Genomic DNA, 18,761 nt, shown 5'->3' on the forward strand with positions numbered 1-18,761 from the left:
ACTCTAGTCATATGCCGGTGCCACAGCAGATACTGCGCAATCGGGCATATCGCAGTGGCAGTGGTTGCCATCCCAACAGTGAAAACCCTACAAATGCATCATATCAAACATTGCGTGCTGATTTCGTTCAACAACATTAACCAAGCTGAGTCATTCGCCTCGCGAAACAACATGCAGCACACCGCCGAATGCGGCAATGTTAAATATAGCATTCCCGTATACATCGAGAACGGCGCTGTAGAAGTTCGGGTCCATGATTTGGCTAGGCGTACCCCTGACGGCGCGATTAAAAAATGCTTGCAAAAATACGGAGAAGTAGACTCCGTAACACATGATACATGGAGGAATTTTTTCCCGAGCATCCCTAACGGTGTTCGTGTGGTGAGAATGCGTGTGACCAAGCCAATTCCCTCTTACTTAAGCTTCACAGTGTTAGGAAGGGACGATGCTCTCATTCAACAGACATCACTAGTCACGTACCCAGGGCAAATTCCTACGTGCCAGTTCTGCACGAAGAAGCTGCACCTCGGAAAACCTTGCGTAGAAACTGTTAAGGAAAACTCAAATCCAACTGAAATCAGCACACAACCATCATACGCTAAACCACTAGCAGCTGCAAAACCAGCATCTCCGGATCAAGAAGCAACAAACACAAATTCTACAACGATCGCGTTTAATGTCTCTAAGCCGACAACCAGCAACAACAACAATGAAGCGAAATCAGAAGAGAACGGACACACAATAGCGACCCATACGGTTAAAGCACAAACCAGAACAACCGATCGTGAACAGCATGCGAATAGCACAGATGAGGATATGGACGAGTACGACAACGAGAAAGAAGGCAGACCAAATGACCCTCAAGATTCGGCGAACAACTTTTAACTGCCAAGGAAACGAATCTCAACACGCAGCAGCAAGCTGCGTCAACAAGATGGCACGAGTAAAAAATAAATTCTTTATTTTTACATGTTGTAAAATATTAAAAGATCGCTAACTGGAAGATCGACCACTTTGTTTTCAACAGATGGAGATGGCTTTTGGTCACGGTTTTAGCCAATATTATTTTATTTGGTCTATCGCCTACGTTTCGAAGGTCGACGCCTTCATCTTCAGGGCAAAAAACGGTTACAATAATATCATAGTCAAGTGATTTTGATTTTTGAGATTCAATGTTCAAAATCACTTGACTATGATATTATTGTAACCGTTTTTTGCCCTGAAGATGAAGGCGTCGACCTTCGAAACGTAGGCGATAGACCAAATAAAATAATATTGGCTAAAACCGTGACCAAAAGCCATCTCCATCTGTTGAATATTAAAAGATGTCCGGCTCAGTTATGTTAACGCGTTGAGCCGTGTCAAATAAAGAGAAAAAAAAAGTGACAAATCCACTGCGAACATATTTCACCGTGGAATATTTAAAATGATCGGGGAATAGGAATATTATCGCACTGATTCAATTATATCGAATAATTGTACATGGATTCGCTAAGTATATTAATGTACTATCGTTTAGATCCAGTTTCATCAATTTCTATGCAGTAATAAGTGAGATATTGGAAAAACAATTTGGTGCGCATCGAGTTCACGTTCATTTTCACCGAGGGTGTAAATAGCCCAGTAAAGCTCAGCCGGAAATGAACCGGAATTCCGGCTGGTTCCAGTTCGTATTCCGGCTCCAGTGACACAACCGATTCTAACTAGAATCGGTTGTGTCACTGGAGCCGGAATACGAACTGAAACCAGCCGGAATTCCGGTTCATTTCCGGCTGAGCTTAACTGGGAGGCCTTGAGTTGGAAACCATCCCAGTTAAACTCATTCCGGAACCGGTTCGGATTTCTGAATGGAGTCAGTATGGATTCCAACTCAAATACAACAACCGATTTCGACTCAATCGGTTTCAGAATCGGTTGTTGCATTTGAGTTGGAATCCATACTGACTCCATTCAGGATTCCGAATGGTTTGACTAGGATACAGGCTCCATTCAGAAATCCGAACCGGTTCCGGAATGCGTTTATAACTGCCCTCTAAGAACGGTTGGTTTCAAAATCGTTCAATGAAGGACGTGCGTTGGACCAACTTTTTTTGGACGTCTCAGTGGGTAGATTGTGTCACTGGAGCCGGAATACGAACTGGAACCAGCCAGAATTCCGTTTCATTTCTGGCTGAGTTTAACTGGGTGCTAATCGATTAAAATTATTCTCGCACCATTGCCGTTAATCGATTAATCGAATCGTTTTCGGACATCCCTACTCAAACAAAAACTGTCCATCAAAACTATCAAAACAAAACGAATTATTAGGTTTGTTCCAGTACACGGAAGTCACTCCGGAGTAAACAGGAGCAAAAAATCTTTGCTCCTTTTTACTCCGGTTTGCTACCACCCAGTAAAGCTCAGCCGGAATTGAACTGGAATTCTGGCTGGTTCCAGTTCGTACACGGGTTCCAGTGACACAACCGATTCTAACTAGAATCGGTTGTGTCACTGGAGCCGGAATACGAACTGGAACCAGCCAGAATTCCGGTTCATTTCCGGCTGAGCTTAACTGGGCAGAAGAATAAAAAAGATAAGAAGAGAGTACAGGAACGATTTTCTCCGGAGTACTTCCAGTTTCTCCTGGTACTGGAACAGACCTATTATTTATTATAAAGAAATTCGGGAAATTGCTTTCGAGATCCCATATCTAGCGATAGTTTGAATTTCAATTTAGATATAATGGAGTCCAACAGTGCATTTTCAGTCCAAATTAAGAAGGAAACAACTGAAAGGGCCAGTGTTCCACCATATGTGAATCCCGATACGTTCGCTTCTGGTACGGTTTGTGTTAGTATTTTTAAGCATCAGCTAGTGAACGAACATAATGGTGACTTTAAAAGGTGACGAAATATAATACTCGATCGACATTCATTTCTGATCAAACGTTTACCATTATTTCAGTATAGAATTGATATGGATAACGAACTTCCAGCATTACCACACACGCAATCGGTTTTTGGGCATCAGTCAGAAACGATGAAGCAGCACAAGCAAACCTACAGTAGAAGTCGATTGTTTGATTGTGATGTATGTGGCAAAGAATTCATCCAGAAGCAACATTTGCAGCGGCACGCTGTTACACACACTGGCGAGCGACCTTATAAATGTGAAATTTGTGGCAAAGCATTCACCCAGCGAAGTAATTTGACCTCACACAAACTCATTCACAGTAGTGAAAGACCACATAAATGCGAGGTGTGCGGAAAGGAATTTACCAAACAGGGTTATCTAGCACACCATAGCTTAATTCACACCAACAACTGGCCGTACAAGTGTGAAATATGTGGCAAAGGATTCATTCAATCCATAAAGCTCATCCTTCACAAACGAACGCACGATGATGAAAGACCTTATCAGTGTAGCCTATGTTCCGAAGGATTTCTCGAACACTACCAGCTTGTCAATCATGAAAACAGTCACACCGTAGAAGGTCCGCACAAATGTGCGGTGTGCGGCAAAGGGTTCGCCCGGAAGAAAAATCTCCGAATGCACATGGATCTTCATAGAGGTCACGTGTACAGGTGTGACGTGTGCGGACGAGAATTTACAAAAAGTACCAACCTTACACGACACATGCGAATTCACACCGGAGAACAGCCGTACAGGTGTGATATATGTGGAAGAGCATTTCGGCAACAGGGAAATTATATTGTTCACAAACGAATGCACAGTGGTAACCATCCGCACAAGTGCGACATCTGTAGCAAACAATTTGTCCGGAAGAACCTGCTCATGGAACACCTTCAACGACACACCGAAACCGACTGCGTACCGGAGCCGATTTTTTCAGTCTCCGTTAGTTAGGCTAGAGTTCGCTGAATTTCGCGGTTGGGGTTGGATAGCAAAAAACCTCGTTTTTTTATTCCTGATTAAAAAATAAAATATTTAGACTGAGAGACAAACTGATACCACTGAACATTTTTCTGTTGATTGCTTTATTAATATTTTCCACGAGCCAGAATAGTTGACTGTTTCTTGGAAAATTTTATAAATTCTGTACTAAAATGATACTGCATATTAGAAAGGGCGACACTTGATTTGAAGTTACACGAAATCGGTCTTCTGATACCAAAATATACTAGTTAATGAATCTACTTCTGACGAAAATTGGCCTAATCAATTGATTGAAACGTCGAGGAAATACATTTAACATTTGATTTAGTCGAAAAAAATCGTATAGTTACAGCCCGTCTCCTCGCTACACTGTTCGGAATGTTCGGTCATTTTATCTTTTGTTGAAAATTGTTGTCTCAAAGAACGCTTTATTTACTCGATATCGGTTACAGTGGCGCTCCTTGCTATTGCTGCTGGCACTGGCAGTACCGTTATTCGGCGCTCGTGCGTTCGACGATGAACTCGCAGGTGACTGCCCTGGGCGAACGTTTTGCCACAAACTTCGCAGATATGTGGCCGCTCGCCAGTGTGACAACGCATGTGCAACGTCAGCTCGTGGGCGGTGAAAAAATCTTTATCACATATGTCGCATCGAAACTGCCTGTTGCCGGTATGGCGAATCCTGTGGCACGTCAACTGACGCAGGGTCAGAAATTCTTTGTCACACAGATCGCACCGGTAAGGTTTTTCGCCGGTGTGAGTGCGCTTGTGCCTAGCCAAATAGTTATTGCCAGTGAAATTCTTGCCGCAAATGTCACATCTGAATGGTTTTTCACCGGTGTGGCCACGTCGGTGCTTTGCCAGATCATTCATTCTTCCATACTCTTTGCCACAGATATCACATTTGTGCGGTCTTTCTCCAGTGTGGCATCGGCTGTGCTGAATCAAATGATTTTTCAGCATAAACTCTTTGTCACACACGTCGCATTTGTACGGTCGCTCTCCAGTGTGTGTGCGAATGTGCGAAATTAGATGACAATTCTGAGTAAAACCTTTGCCACACGTTCCACACACATGAGGGCGTTCGCCCGTGTGACATCGCAGGTGTACTGTTAGCTCGTGTCTGGTGAAAAACTTCCTACTGCACGTTTCACACTCATGCCGCTTCTCGTTGGTGTGCTTCAGTTTGTGGAATGCCAAGGTGTTGGGTTTCTGAAATCTTCTGTTACAAGTGCTGCATTCATATGGTTTTTCTACGTCATGCAGTTCCTCCTGAGGCTCCGCAAAAGGATTCTGAAAAGCACTGTCAATGTTTTCCGGCAATGTATTTAGCAATCCGAGTTCCTTGGGATGATCTTCGGAGACATTTGTGTTATCTTCGAGAAATGGTTTCAGATCGAGCGGATTCAAATCGTAGGAAAATGTTGTAACTTCCTGCTTAATTTCGACTGGCACTTCATTATTTCCAGTACACTGTGCATTTAACTCTCCGGAATGCTCCATTTTAAGTGATCACTTCTGCAATATATTATATTGTATATAAATATATACAAGTGTTTATCGTCTACATACAATCTTTATTTATATTCCTAAATTTTCGCTCCTAATGTTAATTGTTAACTCTAACCAAAACTACTTTTCCTTGATTTGATGTACAGTGTAAACTAACAGATTTTCGTACACAATAAAACTACAAATTACTACAAATTAATTTTAGTGCTTTGAATTTTTCGTGGGAGATTTTGTTTAATAACTTTTGCTCATAAGTTTGAAGAATAGGGTTACCAGTTTAATATAGAAGATCTGACAGCTGAAGAGGGACCCCAATTTTAGGCTCGAATCAAAACTCGTCGAAATATCAATTGACAAACCTAAAAATATAAAATGGGGTCCATATTATTGGCTCGAATCAAAACTCGTCGAAATGTCAATTGAAAGGTTCATCCGGATTGTTCATTTGCTGGCGTTACTACTTTTATTTTGTGCCCACCACCCAATGTGGCTACGCCACATCGCTTTTGCGCGTGCTGTCCGTAACCATAAATAACCTACAGAATAAGTTCTTTTAACTTAAATTTAAGTACTTTTGAGCTGTGCGTCGCTTTCGCACTTATTAGTGTTGTCAAAAACAAAACGAGAGTTTCGACTCAGTCGAGGTCTTCCGTGCAGTAAGGTACTTTAAGTTGTTTGGGGTACACTCAAAATTAGGTAAATTCAACTTAAATTTAAGTAAATTAAACTCAAGGTTGAGTTACTATTTTTGCCGTAATTAAATGGAAACTACCTTCAACACGGTTTACCTAATTTTACCTTCCTGCACGATACCACGAGATTGAGTCAAAAGTACTGAATTTTAGATAGTTTTTCGGTGGCGTGTAGGGATAGCAACTACCCGGTCACGCTGCAAGCAGAAAGTTAGCAAAAGTTGAGCAAAGCGAAATTGATGCCGGCAGAGTTTCTGCGAGCATTTTGCGCGATTTGTGCGGGGCCCATATCATTGGCTCGAATCAAAACTCGTCGAAATGTCAATTGATGATAGGTTCATCCGGAGTGTTCATTTGTGTTTACATTTTGCTAGCGTTGCCAATTTTATTTTGTGTCCACCACCATTTTCGAGCATAAGTGAACGGCTGGATGTTGTTGGCTCGAATCAAAACTTGTCGAAAGTAAACAAAGTTAATTTCATATCGTCAACCTGGTGAAATCGTCAGAATTCAACGGGGTGCTGAAGCGTTGCCAGAAATTTTTTATTTCCAGATTAAATATTACTAAACTTCCCAGTTTAATTCAGCCGGAATGCTGGCTGGTTCTAATTCGTATTCCGGCTCCAGTGACACAACCGATTCAAGTTAGAATGTTTAAGGGGTACCATTTCGATGCGGCTTAGCCGCATAACCGAGGCCTAGGAACCGAAGCGGCGCAAAGCTGCTGAGGATCCGCCGGGCGAGGTGACCACCGACCCTCCGTCGGAAGCAAGCGAACCTGTGATCCACTCGTTTGCCCGGCTTACTCAAACATAGGGGCTATCCCTAGTTTAAGTCCGACTGAGCGGTAGCGAAGTCGAACAGCACGCGCAAAACCGATGTGGCGTAGCCACATTAGGTGGTGGACACAAAATAAAATTGGCAACGCTAGCAAAATGTAAACACAAATGAACACTCCGGATGAACCTATCGTCAATTGACATTTCGACGAGTTTTTATTAGAGCCAATAATATGGGCCCTAAGTGAACTGCGTAATCTATATCTGGTGCACTTTTAATCGATAATCCCTCTCAGAGCCAGCATAGAAATAAAATTCACTTTGCTTCTGAAACCGAACATACCTGAAAGCGCTGCGTCGAGAGAACGAATGGAAACGAACTAAAAATTTCATTTATCGAAACGGGCATGAATTGAATTTCGTTTTCTTTCAAGTTCATGCAGCGATGTCAATTTTTTAAGCTCTGATTACGAGTCGTTTCCGATCAACTTGCAGGAATGAGTTCAGCCATAACTCTAAGTCCAGTTGGAATTCCGGCTGGATTCTGCAAGAATTCAGGCTCTAGTGACGCAACCGAGTCTAGTACAACCAGTAGGAATTTCGGCTGATTTTATTGAGGAGCATCTCAATTTTACTCAGAAGCATCTCAATTTTTTAAATAAATTTAGATAATACTGCAGTGATTAAATATAATACCGTGTTGCTCAAAAATTACCATTGGGTAGGACTAATAAGGTTACTTCAATTACATGTTCATCAGCCTTGGTTCAAAAATAGCAGCATATTTGGTAAATCTCCCCGCTTCCTGCTTCTCACCAGTAGAAGCAAACTGAAGAAGTCATTAATTCTCTAAATAATAAAATTTGGCATTAGGGTTGCCACCCTTCCGGGTTTGACCCGGAGACACCGGTTTTTGAGGGCAATCTCCGGACCTCCGTGTTTTACATTGATTTCTCCGGGTCCGCTCTAGAGTTAAGAGTTATTTGCATGACAAACCCTTTGTTTCAAGACGGTCAAGATGCCAAGAATTCGTTCGGAATTCGTTTGAAAAACAAATCAATTTGCCCATCATTTTAGAAAAAAAAAATCTCGCCTTTTGCTAAAATTTATTATTTTACATCCCACAAAACCGCTAAAATGGTTTAAAAAAATTAAATTCATTTAATTTCACTAAATCACCTCACTGTTGCTGATGCTTATAAGCAGCTGCTGCTTGATAGGATGGCGGTTGGTTTAATTCAGTCGGCCATGTCAACATTTAACGATTTCTTCTCGAGTTAACGTTTGCTCACAAAGAACAGACGTCCATCTTCAGCATTCAACTTGTGTAAAATCTCTAACGGTTTCGAAGGTAGTTGGGATAGCCAAACCAGATGCGCTACTGTCGTCATGTTTTTTTGTGACTTCCAGCATGAATTCCAGCTTAAATACATGGACCGATAGAGTCGGAATCGAAACTGTTCCGGAATGGATTTGACGGATAATTGGGATAGGTTGGTGTGGCGGCGCTAGTGTTTATCGTATATTAATTCAAATGTTTACACACGTTTTTTAAATATTTTTGTTCGATCATGGATGTCTGTTCTCTGTAGTCTGATGTTTCTTTAGTGGACCTTTGATACTGGCTACGGAGGTGAGCTTTGCTCCTTTGCAGGTATCTCCCTAGCGAAAATCTGGATTCTTCGCTCCGCAGTGTGATTCCCAGGCAGTGTTAATATCCTGCTTCTCTGCTCTTTCTGTTAGCAGTGTTGGAGGGCTATGCTCGTTCGGCCTATCCTACACAGCGAGAGTCGATGGTGCTTTTGTATTCTTTGCGATTAGCCGAGGAAGTGAAATTCTATACCAAACTAAACCTACAAAACCATTACAATTGTTAAAAATTTACAGCGTAATGTGAACTGCTCTGAATCGCGGTGCGCATTATACTTTGTAAATATGAGTTCATTTTGGTAATAATCCAATCAACCAGCTCTGAATTGATATCCCGACTAGTTTCAGAAGGAACTAATGAGGGCATACTTATCACTTTTAACTCATTGGTTAATAAGAAGCGATAAATGTCACATTTCTGTTTGATTCCAGTGAATACTCATATGTTCCTTGAAGTCTACTACCAGGTCATTGAAAATCTCCGGGTCAAAGCCTTGCCAGAGGTGGTAACCCTATTTGGCATAATGCTGAATTGTTTGTTAATCTTGAAAAATCACTAGTAATTCCATTTGTACTAATTTTATTATTTGCGTTTATGAAATTATTCTATTTGCATTCTACAATAACATTTAAACGTCAAAATTCAGTAACATTCGGTTTCAATTAATTATTCAACAAAAATACAATGCGTGCATACAATTGTACGTTTTAGTACACTAATCCATAAGAATTATGAAATAATTCACCAATACGCATAATACATTGCATTTCGTGAACAATACACAAATACGTTTTTAATGCGCTAATACGTAAGAATTATGAAAGAAATAATCAATACTCATCAATACACAAAATACATGTCATTTCGTGAAAAATACACAAATACTTCTCTGAATACGTTAGCCTGAATCGAAAATACTAGAGTGAGTCGCCCCTCGGCGCCAGGTTGACGATATGAAATGAACTTTGTTTACTTTCGACAAGTTTTGATTCAAGCCAACACCATGGGCCCTTTGCGCGAGAATTCTGGCCATGAATTCGCTCAAATGCAACAACTGTTTCTGACAGAAGCGGTTAAACCAACCGATGCTGCTCACTTTTATCCAGAATCCAGTAAGAAAGGTACGGCCAAGATCTCTGCACGCTTCCTACCACATCTTTGTCAGATGTTTTGCTCGATTCGTGCTAAATTCTACCAGGTAGGAATTGCCAGGATCTTTGCACAGTTTATGTCCGAGTTATGCCAGAGTTTTGCTCGGTTCCTGCCAAAATTTGCCAGAAAACTCGAGCAAAACCGAGTTCGCGCTAGCTCAATTAACCCGACATGACACGCGCAGAAATCTGACAGGGTTGCCAAACCAAGACTTACAGAAATCTAGCAGAGCGGTCTCTGCCAGAAAATTTGCTGTTTGAGGAAGCCGGGCACCTCATCGAAATGGTACCCCCTAAACATTCTAACTAGAATCGGTTGTGTCACCGGAGCCGGAATACGAATTAGAACCAGCCAGCATTCTGGCTGAGATTAACTGGGAAGTTTAGTAAAATTTAATCTGGAAAATAAAATTTTCTGGCAACGTCCCAGCACCCCGTTGAATTAGGATTTACGCTAACCGACAGAACCTAACAAAATAAGCCGGATGAACTTCGTTTGACAATTCTCGGTGGTTTCTTTATATGGGAGTTATGTGAGTTCGAATGTAACAGATGAGCACCCGTTGCACTTGCACTCACGCAACTGACAAAGTAAACAAACCACCAAGAAATCTTGAGCGTTTTTTCAAAACGTCATATCTGCAATGAGTTACTCTCTGTTTATACTTTTTCTTTCGATTTTTACGGCGTCACTATAACACTTTTCACTTATTTTACAGTACAGATCGAAAGACGGTGGTTTTAACTAGCATATTATGCAAAGAGCTAATAAGGGAGGGATAAATGTTAAAGTGACCGAATTATTGGCCGGATGTTGTTGGCTCGAATCAAAACTTGTCGAAAGCAAACAAAGTTCATTTCATATCGTCAACCTGGCGCTCAGGTGGTAAAATCGTTAGAATTGAGTTCTACAAGATGACGACACGAATGAACTCACAATGAATGAAGTTCATGTTCATGACAATTCTTGAGCGTTTTTTCAAAACGTCATATCTGCAATGAGTTACTCTCTTTGTTTACTTTCTCTTCTGTTAATAATTCGGGCCCATATTATTGGCTCGAATCAAAACTCGTCGAAATGTCAATTGACGATAGGTTCATCCGGAGTGTTCATTTGTGTTTACATTTTGCTAGCGTTGCCAATTTTATTTTGTGTCCACCACCCAATGTGGCTACGCCACATCGCTTTTGCGCGTGCTGTCCGACTTCGCTACCGCTCAGTCGGACTTAAACTAGGGATAGCCCCTATGTTTGAGTAAGCCGGGCAAACGAGTGGGTCACAGGTTCGCTTGCTTCCGACGGCGGGTCGGTGGCCACCTCGCCCGGCGGATCCTCAGCGGCTTTGCGCCGCTTCGGTTCCTAGGCCTCGATTATGCGGCTAGGCCGCATCGAAATGGTACCCCTTGAACATTCTAACTTGAATCGGTTGTGTCACTGGAGCCGGAATACGAATTAGAACCAGCCAGCATTCCGGCTGAGTTAAACTGGGAAGTTTAGTAAAATTTAATCTGGAAATAAAATTTTTTTGGCAACGCTCCAGCACTCCGTTGATTTCACCACCTGGGCGCCAGGTTGACGATATGAAATGAACTTTGTTTACTTTCGACAAGTTTTGATTCGAGCCAACAACATCCAGCCGCCCAAATGAGCACTCCGGACAGGTATCTGGCATCCCTATCTCTACATACAGAGTTTGACAATAGGCAACATCGTTTTTCCACCGATCGATGGGGGTCAGTTTGACAACGTCAAAATCGCTTAAAATGTCATCAACAAACAATAGTAGCAATAAACAAAAGAAAACAATGAACACTTTAACTGATTTGATGTAAACTAAAGTGCTCCTCGTTCGTATTTAAAATTAATTTCGTTCATTTTGTTACAAGCAAAGTTCTTATGTTGGCTACGAAAATATGACGTCACGTCACCCTCTTGACCGGAAGAACCTATCGTGAAGTGACATTTCGACGAGTTTAGATTCGAGCCAATAATATGGGCCACGTGTCAATTGGCATTTCGACGAAATTTGATTCGAGCCATAAATAGATGCCCCTGACGTCAAACGACAACGCAAACAAAATAAAAAAGATTCATCGTATTTATTTGCAATGTGTTGTTTTGGAAAAAAGTATCGGTTTGTGTTTTGTAGTATGTGAATAAATTGGACGGTTACCGGAAACCTGGCAATTCAGTTCGGATCCTTAACATTTCTTTAGATGCGTCGAGAATTTGAATAAAAGTTCAAAATTATTCAACGAAGAGGTAAATGCTAAAATATTTGATAAAAAGAATCTAATTTGCTTCATAAATCAAATCCTAGGCCAAAACTATTACAATAATGGAGTTAGAAGATACATCCATAGTCAGTGAAATCAGTATTAAAAGCGAAGCTTACCACTTCGACACAGATGATACGAACAACAGCGCATCGGAAAAACTCGGAATTGGATCTTTGAATCTGTTACCGAATGGAACAGCAAAAACTGACTCGCACAGTGAATTCGTAACTGATCCTGCTAATCTAATAGAACTGGAATCAAATCGTACAACTCAATATAATTATAAATGTGGCATTTGCGACAAAATGTACAAGCGTCACGATGAGTACGATAACCATCTTCTCCTGCATACAGCAGGACCGAAACCGTTTAAATGTGACGTTTGTGGCAAAGGATTCAACTGGAAGAACTATCGCGACCAACATCAACGAAGTCACAGAGAAGAAAAGCACTATAAATGTGACTTTTGTGATTCTGCATTCGTCCATAAATTTAAGCTATTATTGCACATGCGAGTGCACAATATTGTACGGCCGTTCCAGTGCGATATTTGTGGGAAAGCCTTTAAAACCCCCAATAATTTAAAGGGACATAAGGCAATACATTCAGTCGACAGGTACAAGTGTAAATATTGCGGAGAGAAATTTGAATCAATTGGTAAATTGTCCGTGCATAAGCACACACACGAAGAAAAAACTTTTCAATGTGAACAATGTGGCAAAAAATTCCTCAGCGACAAAAGACTGAATAGGCACTTGGTAGCTCATAATGAAAATACATGTAATATTTGTGGCAAAACATTTCGACATCGTCATCAAATCGATAATCACCTGGTCCTTCATACCGCAGGACTGAAACCGTTCAAATGTACCGTGTGTGGGAAAGGATTTAGTTGGAAGAGCTATCGTGATGTACACCAACGCAGTCACGAGGATAAGCAGCATAAATGTACCGATTGCGATGTAGCGTTTATTCATAAATATCAACTTATTATGCACATGAGAATTCACAGCAGTGAACGACCGTTCCAGTGCGATATCTGTGGGAAAGCCTTTAAAACGCCCAATAATTTAAAGGGACATAAGGCAATACATTCAGACGACCGGTATAAGTGTGAAGTATGCGGAAAACAATTCGATTCGATTGGTAATCTAACCGTGCATAAGCACACTCATGACGACAAAACTCACGAATGTGAACAATGCGGTAAGAAGTTCCTCAGCAACAGAAACCTGAGCAGACACTTGGTGAGTCATGTCGGAACGCGGAGCTGCAAATGTGATATCTGTGGCAAGGGATTTAATTCGAAAGACGAATTGAAACAGCACCTTCGCTCGCATAACCGTTCTTACGATTGCAGCATATGCGAGAAATCATTCAAAAGCTTTGATGATCTAAACGATCACATAGGGACTCATGATACCGAATGGCCTTTCAAATGTGAGCTTTGCGCAAAGAATTTTTCGAAAAAGACATACCTAGTGCGGCATGCTAAGCGACACGACCGGATGAAAAAGTCGCTTGAATGTCGGGTATGTGGCAAAGTTTATCGAAACATTCGTTGTTTAGAGAAACACCTGGATAAACATAAGGATACTGCACAGCCGGTCCAAGAAATAATATAATTAATTTCGTTGTAAGAACAACGTACAACAGATAAGGGCGCAAGCGCCACCCATCTCTCAAAGCTTGTTTCGAGATATAAGAGAAAATCGAAAATATAGTTATATAACATTAATAGAATACGTTTTTTCTGGAACATATTTCAAGCGCTTTTTTCATTACATCATATCTAACAGAAAAGTCGGGGGGAAGGGGAGGAGTTGCTTCTCTAATCTTCCGGTCATCACATCGCATGCTTTGGTATTGTTAGTATGAATAACAAACATGAAGATGTGACACAAGGCGCCAACAGCGCACTAAAATCCTGTCAATCCTATTTTTCATTGGATTGTCTGCTCTAAATATATCACCAGGGGACCATTCATAAATGATGTTGGATATTGACAATAGGGGAAGAGCGTCACGTAACGAGATAAAAACTAAAAATGAATTTTAGACGTATCAGCGGATCAGGGATAAAAAACGAACAACATTGCTTATGAATGGCCCCCACACAAAGAATATTCCATAACGAATATCACGTAACATCGGTGACAGAGCATTGGGATCAAGGCCAAGTCCCCCCTGGGTCGTGCAAAACTGAGAAGCAACATCAATTTAGGCACAGATAGCAGACGTCCATTTATTTTCATTTTGTTTTGTTTTGTCTTCATTTGTTTCTCCTGCTATGATGTCTAAATCGATCGAGCGTGACGACCAAGGAAACGGAAAGCCAGTGGCCCAAACTGACCAGGAACAGGAGGGAGGACTACGAACAAGGGAACGGACAACAGAGGAGAAATCGTTTACCTATTTATTATAACTACGATACTAATCATAATTATTTTGCTTTTCTTGTTTCGTTTCAGCAAACCAAAATCTATACGGACTAGCACATACGAAGAGTTAGGCTTTGTAGGTTCTCATCTTGACATAGTCTAGATGGGCGGATGAACGTCTGCCAGGGGGTGGGCTGAGAAATGACAATGACACTGTACGAGAGGGCGCTGGGCCTGTGGCCTTCGACTGGCATGGTCCATTCTCATTGATTGGGAAGTCTTCTTGGCTGGTTGGTAAATATGTGCTCCTACTTGCAAGTTGATCAATTCGCTTGGGTGGGGGACATGTGGATCCTACTATAAGGTGCATTCTAGAGTCTATGTATGAGTAAAAACAAGTTTTAGAATTATTTCATCTCTTTGTTTCGAAATGCACATCGTTTGATAAACAAATTCAACGATCGACAAAAGGTTTGTTTTCAAAATATAATAGGAGTCATTTAAAGTGCTGCCTTTGGAAACGGTTGCCAAATTCTAGTGTTGAAATCATCGTAAAGGGAGTGTTGCCGTTTTGACTGATTTTCACTCTGCGTCTCTTTCACTATTCTCTTTGACAAATCTTATTCGCCCATTTGCAAATTTAATATGGAAATGCTTTTTACGCCGGGGCGAAGAACAACAAATTTTCCCCTCCGGCAAGCACTGCGAAAGCCACATTTGATTTTTGTTTTCTAGCGACACTGCAGGGCGAAATTGAGAGTCATCAAAACAAGAGGGCGACTCGAAAATGGCTTAATCAACGTTTGATAACATTTTTCAATTTTATCAACGAAAACGTTATTATATAAAACATTTTAGTTATGCTTCCGAAAACTAGTATTGTTTTAAAGTATTTCAATACATTTAAAAGCGCAGTATGCAAACACTGTTAAAATACGATTCAATTTTCTAAAGCGAATTTTCAAAGCTATTTCGACACAGATCTTTCAATAGGGCCAAAGTCGCAATGTACTCAAATGGAGAAAAATCAGTTTCAATATACGGCGATGCTTTTCTAAATGTAGTTTTTATTGTAGGTATAAATTACTTTATGACCATGTTTTTCCGGAAGCATCTATGCTTAAACCTTATGACAATATAACAAAGAATTTAATTCCTATGTACTTTTAGTGGGTAGAAACTAAAAAAATGCTTACGCCCAATTTGCATCCCAGTCGTGATTTCGCCCTTCAGCAAACACCATTTGCGGAAGGGCTAAACGGTGTACATAATTTTCATAAGGGCGCGGTAAAAGGGTTAAACTGACTCTGTCTTGCTGGGTAGGGCTGGGTAAATGGGCGAGCTTGACAGTATACTTTTTAATAGGGCTCAGCAAATGGGCGCATAGAAACCCAATGTAAATGATAGGGCGCGTGCATCTTTTCTTCGAATTTCATGAAAATATCGAAATATTCGAATGTTTATGTGCAACAACTATCGAGTAGACATGATCCTAGTAGATATTGCTTATCATTTATATAATAGAACCGCCGTTTAAAGAATAATTTTGTGAATAATAACCGTACGCCCGGTTCTGTCAAAAAATGTAAGTTTAGCCTTTTTATTCCATATGAGAAGAAGGGCCTAAATCGAAATCTCGAAGAAAATGCATGTTTCGCCGTTTTGTTTTCTTTAATTATAAATCGAACTAAAAACCATTTTAACTAATTTTCACCTCAATCTTGTAGTATTTTTGTCGCATAATGTCATAATAGCGAAAACGCAGTTTGTTTACATTTGCGATTTAAGCCCTAATGAAAGATCTATGTCGATTTTTCTCGATTCAACATCATTGCGACTTCGGCCCTTTGGTCGATTCATGATCGAATTTCTATGAGAGAAAATAATTCCGTGACGTCTTTTACGAACCTGATTTCTTTATTTACATTCGGAAGAGGTAATCAAGATGATTATTTCAAAACAGCGTAATAATTTAATATAAATACAAACAAGTTGATTCGTAATTTTGGAGTATCATAAAAGGATTACAAATTGTGCCGAATGTAAAATGCGTGATTTGATTTGAGTGCGCTTCTAGTGTGAACCTTTTTTTCTCCCGTCACTCTTGAAACATCTTTCGCATAAAAAAAGTTTGTCGTTAATTTTTAAATACATTTAGTTTTGTGATTATCATTTTCCACTTCGCATTTAACAAAAGCGGGATTGACTTCGATTGATTATTTCTGACAGCATAGCATCTAACTGATACCCGGTCAGCGTTATAAACACTCATAGTAATAGACTCGCGGATGTGAAAACCGCAAAACTGGCAACTAGAAAAACAAGCGCGTTAAACTGGCATCACCCAAAAGTGTGCAAGCTCGAACGTGCTCGACTGTATTCGATCACCTTTTTTTATTAAAATAATTTTTCAAGTGGTTCAATATGTGAATCAAAAGAGAAGTTATACGTTTGATACTGAGCAACAAAAAATTAAGAAAAGCAAAAAAAATCCAGTTTCTTTAAAAAAACACAAATTTGATGAAAAAGAGCATAAGTAAAATGTTTTTTATTCTTTTATATAGAAAACAATAAATATTTTTCTGAATAACATTGTAAAATACTAACACGAACATGAAAAGTGAAGCCTACTGTGAATAACAAAATATTTTTTTTTATATAAAATCGCAATACTTGTTCTGCTTATTTGCATTGTATGACGTCATGCTCGTTTGGCTCCGAATTTTGACAGTTTGTTTGGCTCGATAAAAGTACCTCCGCTGGTCTATTACTATGAGTGTCTATAGTCAGCGTGGTAAAACATAAAGTTGGCAAAAGTTGAGCAAAGCAAAATTGATGCTGGTAGAGTTTCTGCGAGCATTTTGTGCGAGAATTCTGGCAACGAATTCGCTCAAATGCAACAACCGTTTCTGACAGAAGCGGTTAAACCAACCGATGCTGCTCACTTTTATCCAGAATCCAGTCAGAAATGTACGACCAAGATCTCTGCACGCTTCCTGTCACATCTTTGTCAGATGTTTTGCTCGATTCGTGCTAAATTCTACCAGGTAGGAACTGCCAGGATCTTTGCGCAGTTTATGTCCGAAATATGCCAGGGTTTTGCTCGGTTCCTGTCAAAATTTGCCAGAAAACGCGAGCGAAACCAAGTTCGCCCTAGCTCAACTAGCCCGACAGAAATCTAGCAGAGCGGTCTCTGCAAAAAAATTTGCTCACTGGGGACATTTACGGTGCAAAGGTTTCCATGAAATTCAGAAGCGATGACGGCTCATTTTCTACCAGAGAGGGAGTATCATTGTGTGTGTGTTGTTTACATTGCAATACAAATATTACTACCTAATATCTTAAGACTAAATGAAGGTGCTCACTAACTAGTATGAGTGCCGCTTTTTCATTTAAAATAATGCATTGGATTAAATTTTTACCATTTTTTTTGTTAACCATTTTTGTTAACGACCTATTAAGTCAATTTGTCAACAGTTGTTACGGCATTTAATTAGCAAGGGACTGGAAGGTTAAGTATATTTTTCAATATTTAGAGCCATAGTACTCAAGGGAGAGCAAGGAGTTGAAGGGAGAAAGTTTAGAAAAACGTGGAAGGATCATATATGCAAGCTTAGAGCTCACCGGCGACTTAACTTTTTGTCTGCTACCGTAGGAGTCAGGGTCTTTTGGCATTAGAAATGCGAATCACCTGAGTCTACGGCATGTCCGGACAAGCGTAAAGTCACTTGTTATTTCATGCTGTCGGAACCGTCCGTCCGAAAATCTTTAAAATCGTGACCGACCATCTTAGATTCCAATGAAACTTTACACGTTTCACCGTCATGCAAGGCTAAATATTTTCCACAGGTAATAAGATTATTTTTTTCGGGCAGAAGTATTCATTCCCTGTAACTTGTTCTCAGATAGTTTTGCCAAGTTTTGATGTATAAAATACACTAATCGAACAAAAAAATTTTGAAATTCATACACGTAGAAACGTTTACGACCTTTTGAAAAATTACTCTTGTATCAAAATATTCCAATTGCCAGAGAATATCATGGAGGTCATATTTTGCGGTCGGCCGGTTTCTCATGGAATCCCTCAAATGTCTTTACATTTTATCGGTTATTGATTTTGAGCCAGAAGTCAGTCAGACATCTGAATAAATTTGTCTTCAAAATGAAAAACTCGTCTTCACAACATTTCAAATGTCTTCAAAATGAAGACAAATCAGGCATATCTGGACAGGATACACGCAGAAATCTGACAGTGCTGCCAAACCAAGACTGACAGAAATCTAGCAGAGCGGTCTGCCAGAAAATTTGGTGATTGGGCTTCATTGGACTATTTTGAAACCAACCGTTCTTACACGCAACCGTAGAATAACCTACAGAATAAGTTCTTTTAACTTAAATTTAGGTACTTTTGAGCTGTGCATCGCTTTCGCACTTATTAGT

At 40.2% G+C, this 18,761-nt stretch overlaps 3 protein-coding genes across 4 annotated transcripts; 2 read left to right on the forward strand and 1 right to left on the reverse strand.

Annotated features, from left to right (window-relative positions):
• The first annotated feature begins 2,628 nt into the window (after window positions 1-2,628).
• Window positions 2,629-3,944, forward strand: LOC131685455 (zinc finger protein 239-like). 2 transcript variants are annotated; one of them, XM_058969183.1, is made up of 2 exons: window positions 2,629-2,882; window positions 2,949-3,944. In XM_058969183.1, the coding sequence occupies exons 1-2, from the start codon at window positions 2,722-2,724 to the stop codon at window positions 3,844-3,846; spliced, it is 1,059 nt and encodes a 352-aa protein (XP_058825166.1). In that variant the 5' UTR covers window positions 2,629-2,721; the 3' UTR covers window positions 3,847-3,944. The 2 variants fall into 2 exon arrangements, with proteins under 2 accessions (XP_058825166.1, XP_058825167.1); XM_058969184.1 differs by having other exon boundaries at window positions 2,751-2,882; window positions 2,944-3,944.
• Window positions 3,945-3,989: 45 nt separating this feature from the next.
• On the reverse strand, window positions 3,990-5,649 carry LOC131685453 (zinc finger protein 239-like). Its single transcript, XM_058969179.1, has 2 exons — window positions 5,449-5,649; window positions 3,990-5,394 (listed from the first exon to the last, which is right to left on the reverse strand). The coding sequence occupies exon 2, from the start codon at window positions 5,377-5,379 to the stop codon at window positions 4,309-4,311; it is 1,071 nt and encodes a 356-aa protein (XP_058825162.1). The 5' UTR covers window positions 5,380-5,394; window positions 5,449-5,649; the 3' UTR covers window positions 3,990-4,308.
• A 6,081-nt stretch (window positions 5,650-11,730) lies between these two features.
• On the forward strand, window positions 11,731-13,677 carry LOC131685440 (zinc finger protein OZF-like). Its single transcript, XM_058969150.1, has 2 exons — window positions 11,731-11,923; window positions 11,982-13,677. Exon 2 carries the CDS (start codon window positions 12,000-12,002, stop codon window positions 13,563-13,565), a length of 1,566 nt encoding a protein of 521 aa, XP_058825133.1. The 5' UTR covers window positions 11,731-11,923; window positions 11,982-11,999; the 3' UTR covers window positions 13,566-13,677.
• The last annotated feature ends 5,084 nt before the right edge of the window (window positions 13,678-18,761 follow it).

This window comes from Topomyia yanbarensis, chromosome 2, assembly GCF_030247195.1.
Source record: "Topomyia yanbarensis strain Yona2022 chromosome 2, ASM3024719v1, whole genome shotgun sequence".
NCBI classification, from domain to species: domain Eukaryota; kingdom Metazoa; phylum Arthropoda; class Insecta; order Diptera; family Culicidae; genus Topomyia; species Topomyia yanbarensis.

What these genes read in the sequence shown, in the direction of transcription:
- LOC131685455 (XM_058969183.1), top strand. Translation starts at nt 2,722, where the DNA reads ATGGAGTCCAACAGTGCATTTTCAGTCCAAATTAAGAAGGAAACAACT. An exon ending in CATAATGGTGACTTTAAAAG is followed by an intron (nt 2,883 to 2,948) that starts GTGACGAAATAT and finishes ATTTCAGTATAG; the next exon opens with AATTGATATGGATAACGAAC.
- LOC131685453 (XM_058969179.1), bottom strand. Translation starts at nt 5,379, where the DNA reads ATGGAGCATTCCGGAGAGTTAAATGCACAGTGTACTGGAAATAATGAA.
- LOC131685440 (XM_058969150.1), top strand. Translation starts at nt 12,000, where the DNA reads ATGGAGTTAGAAGATACATCCATAGTCAGTGAAATCAGTATTAAAAGC.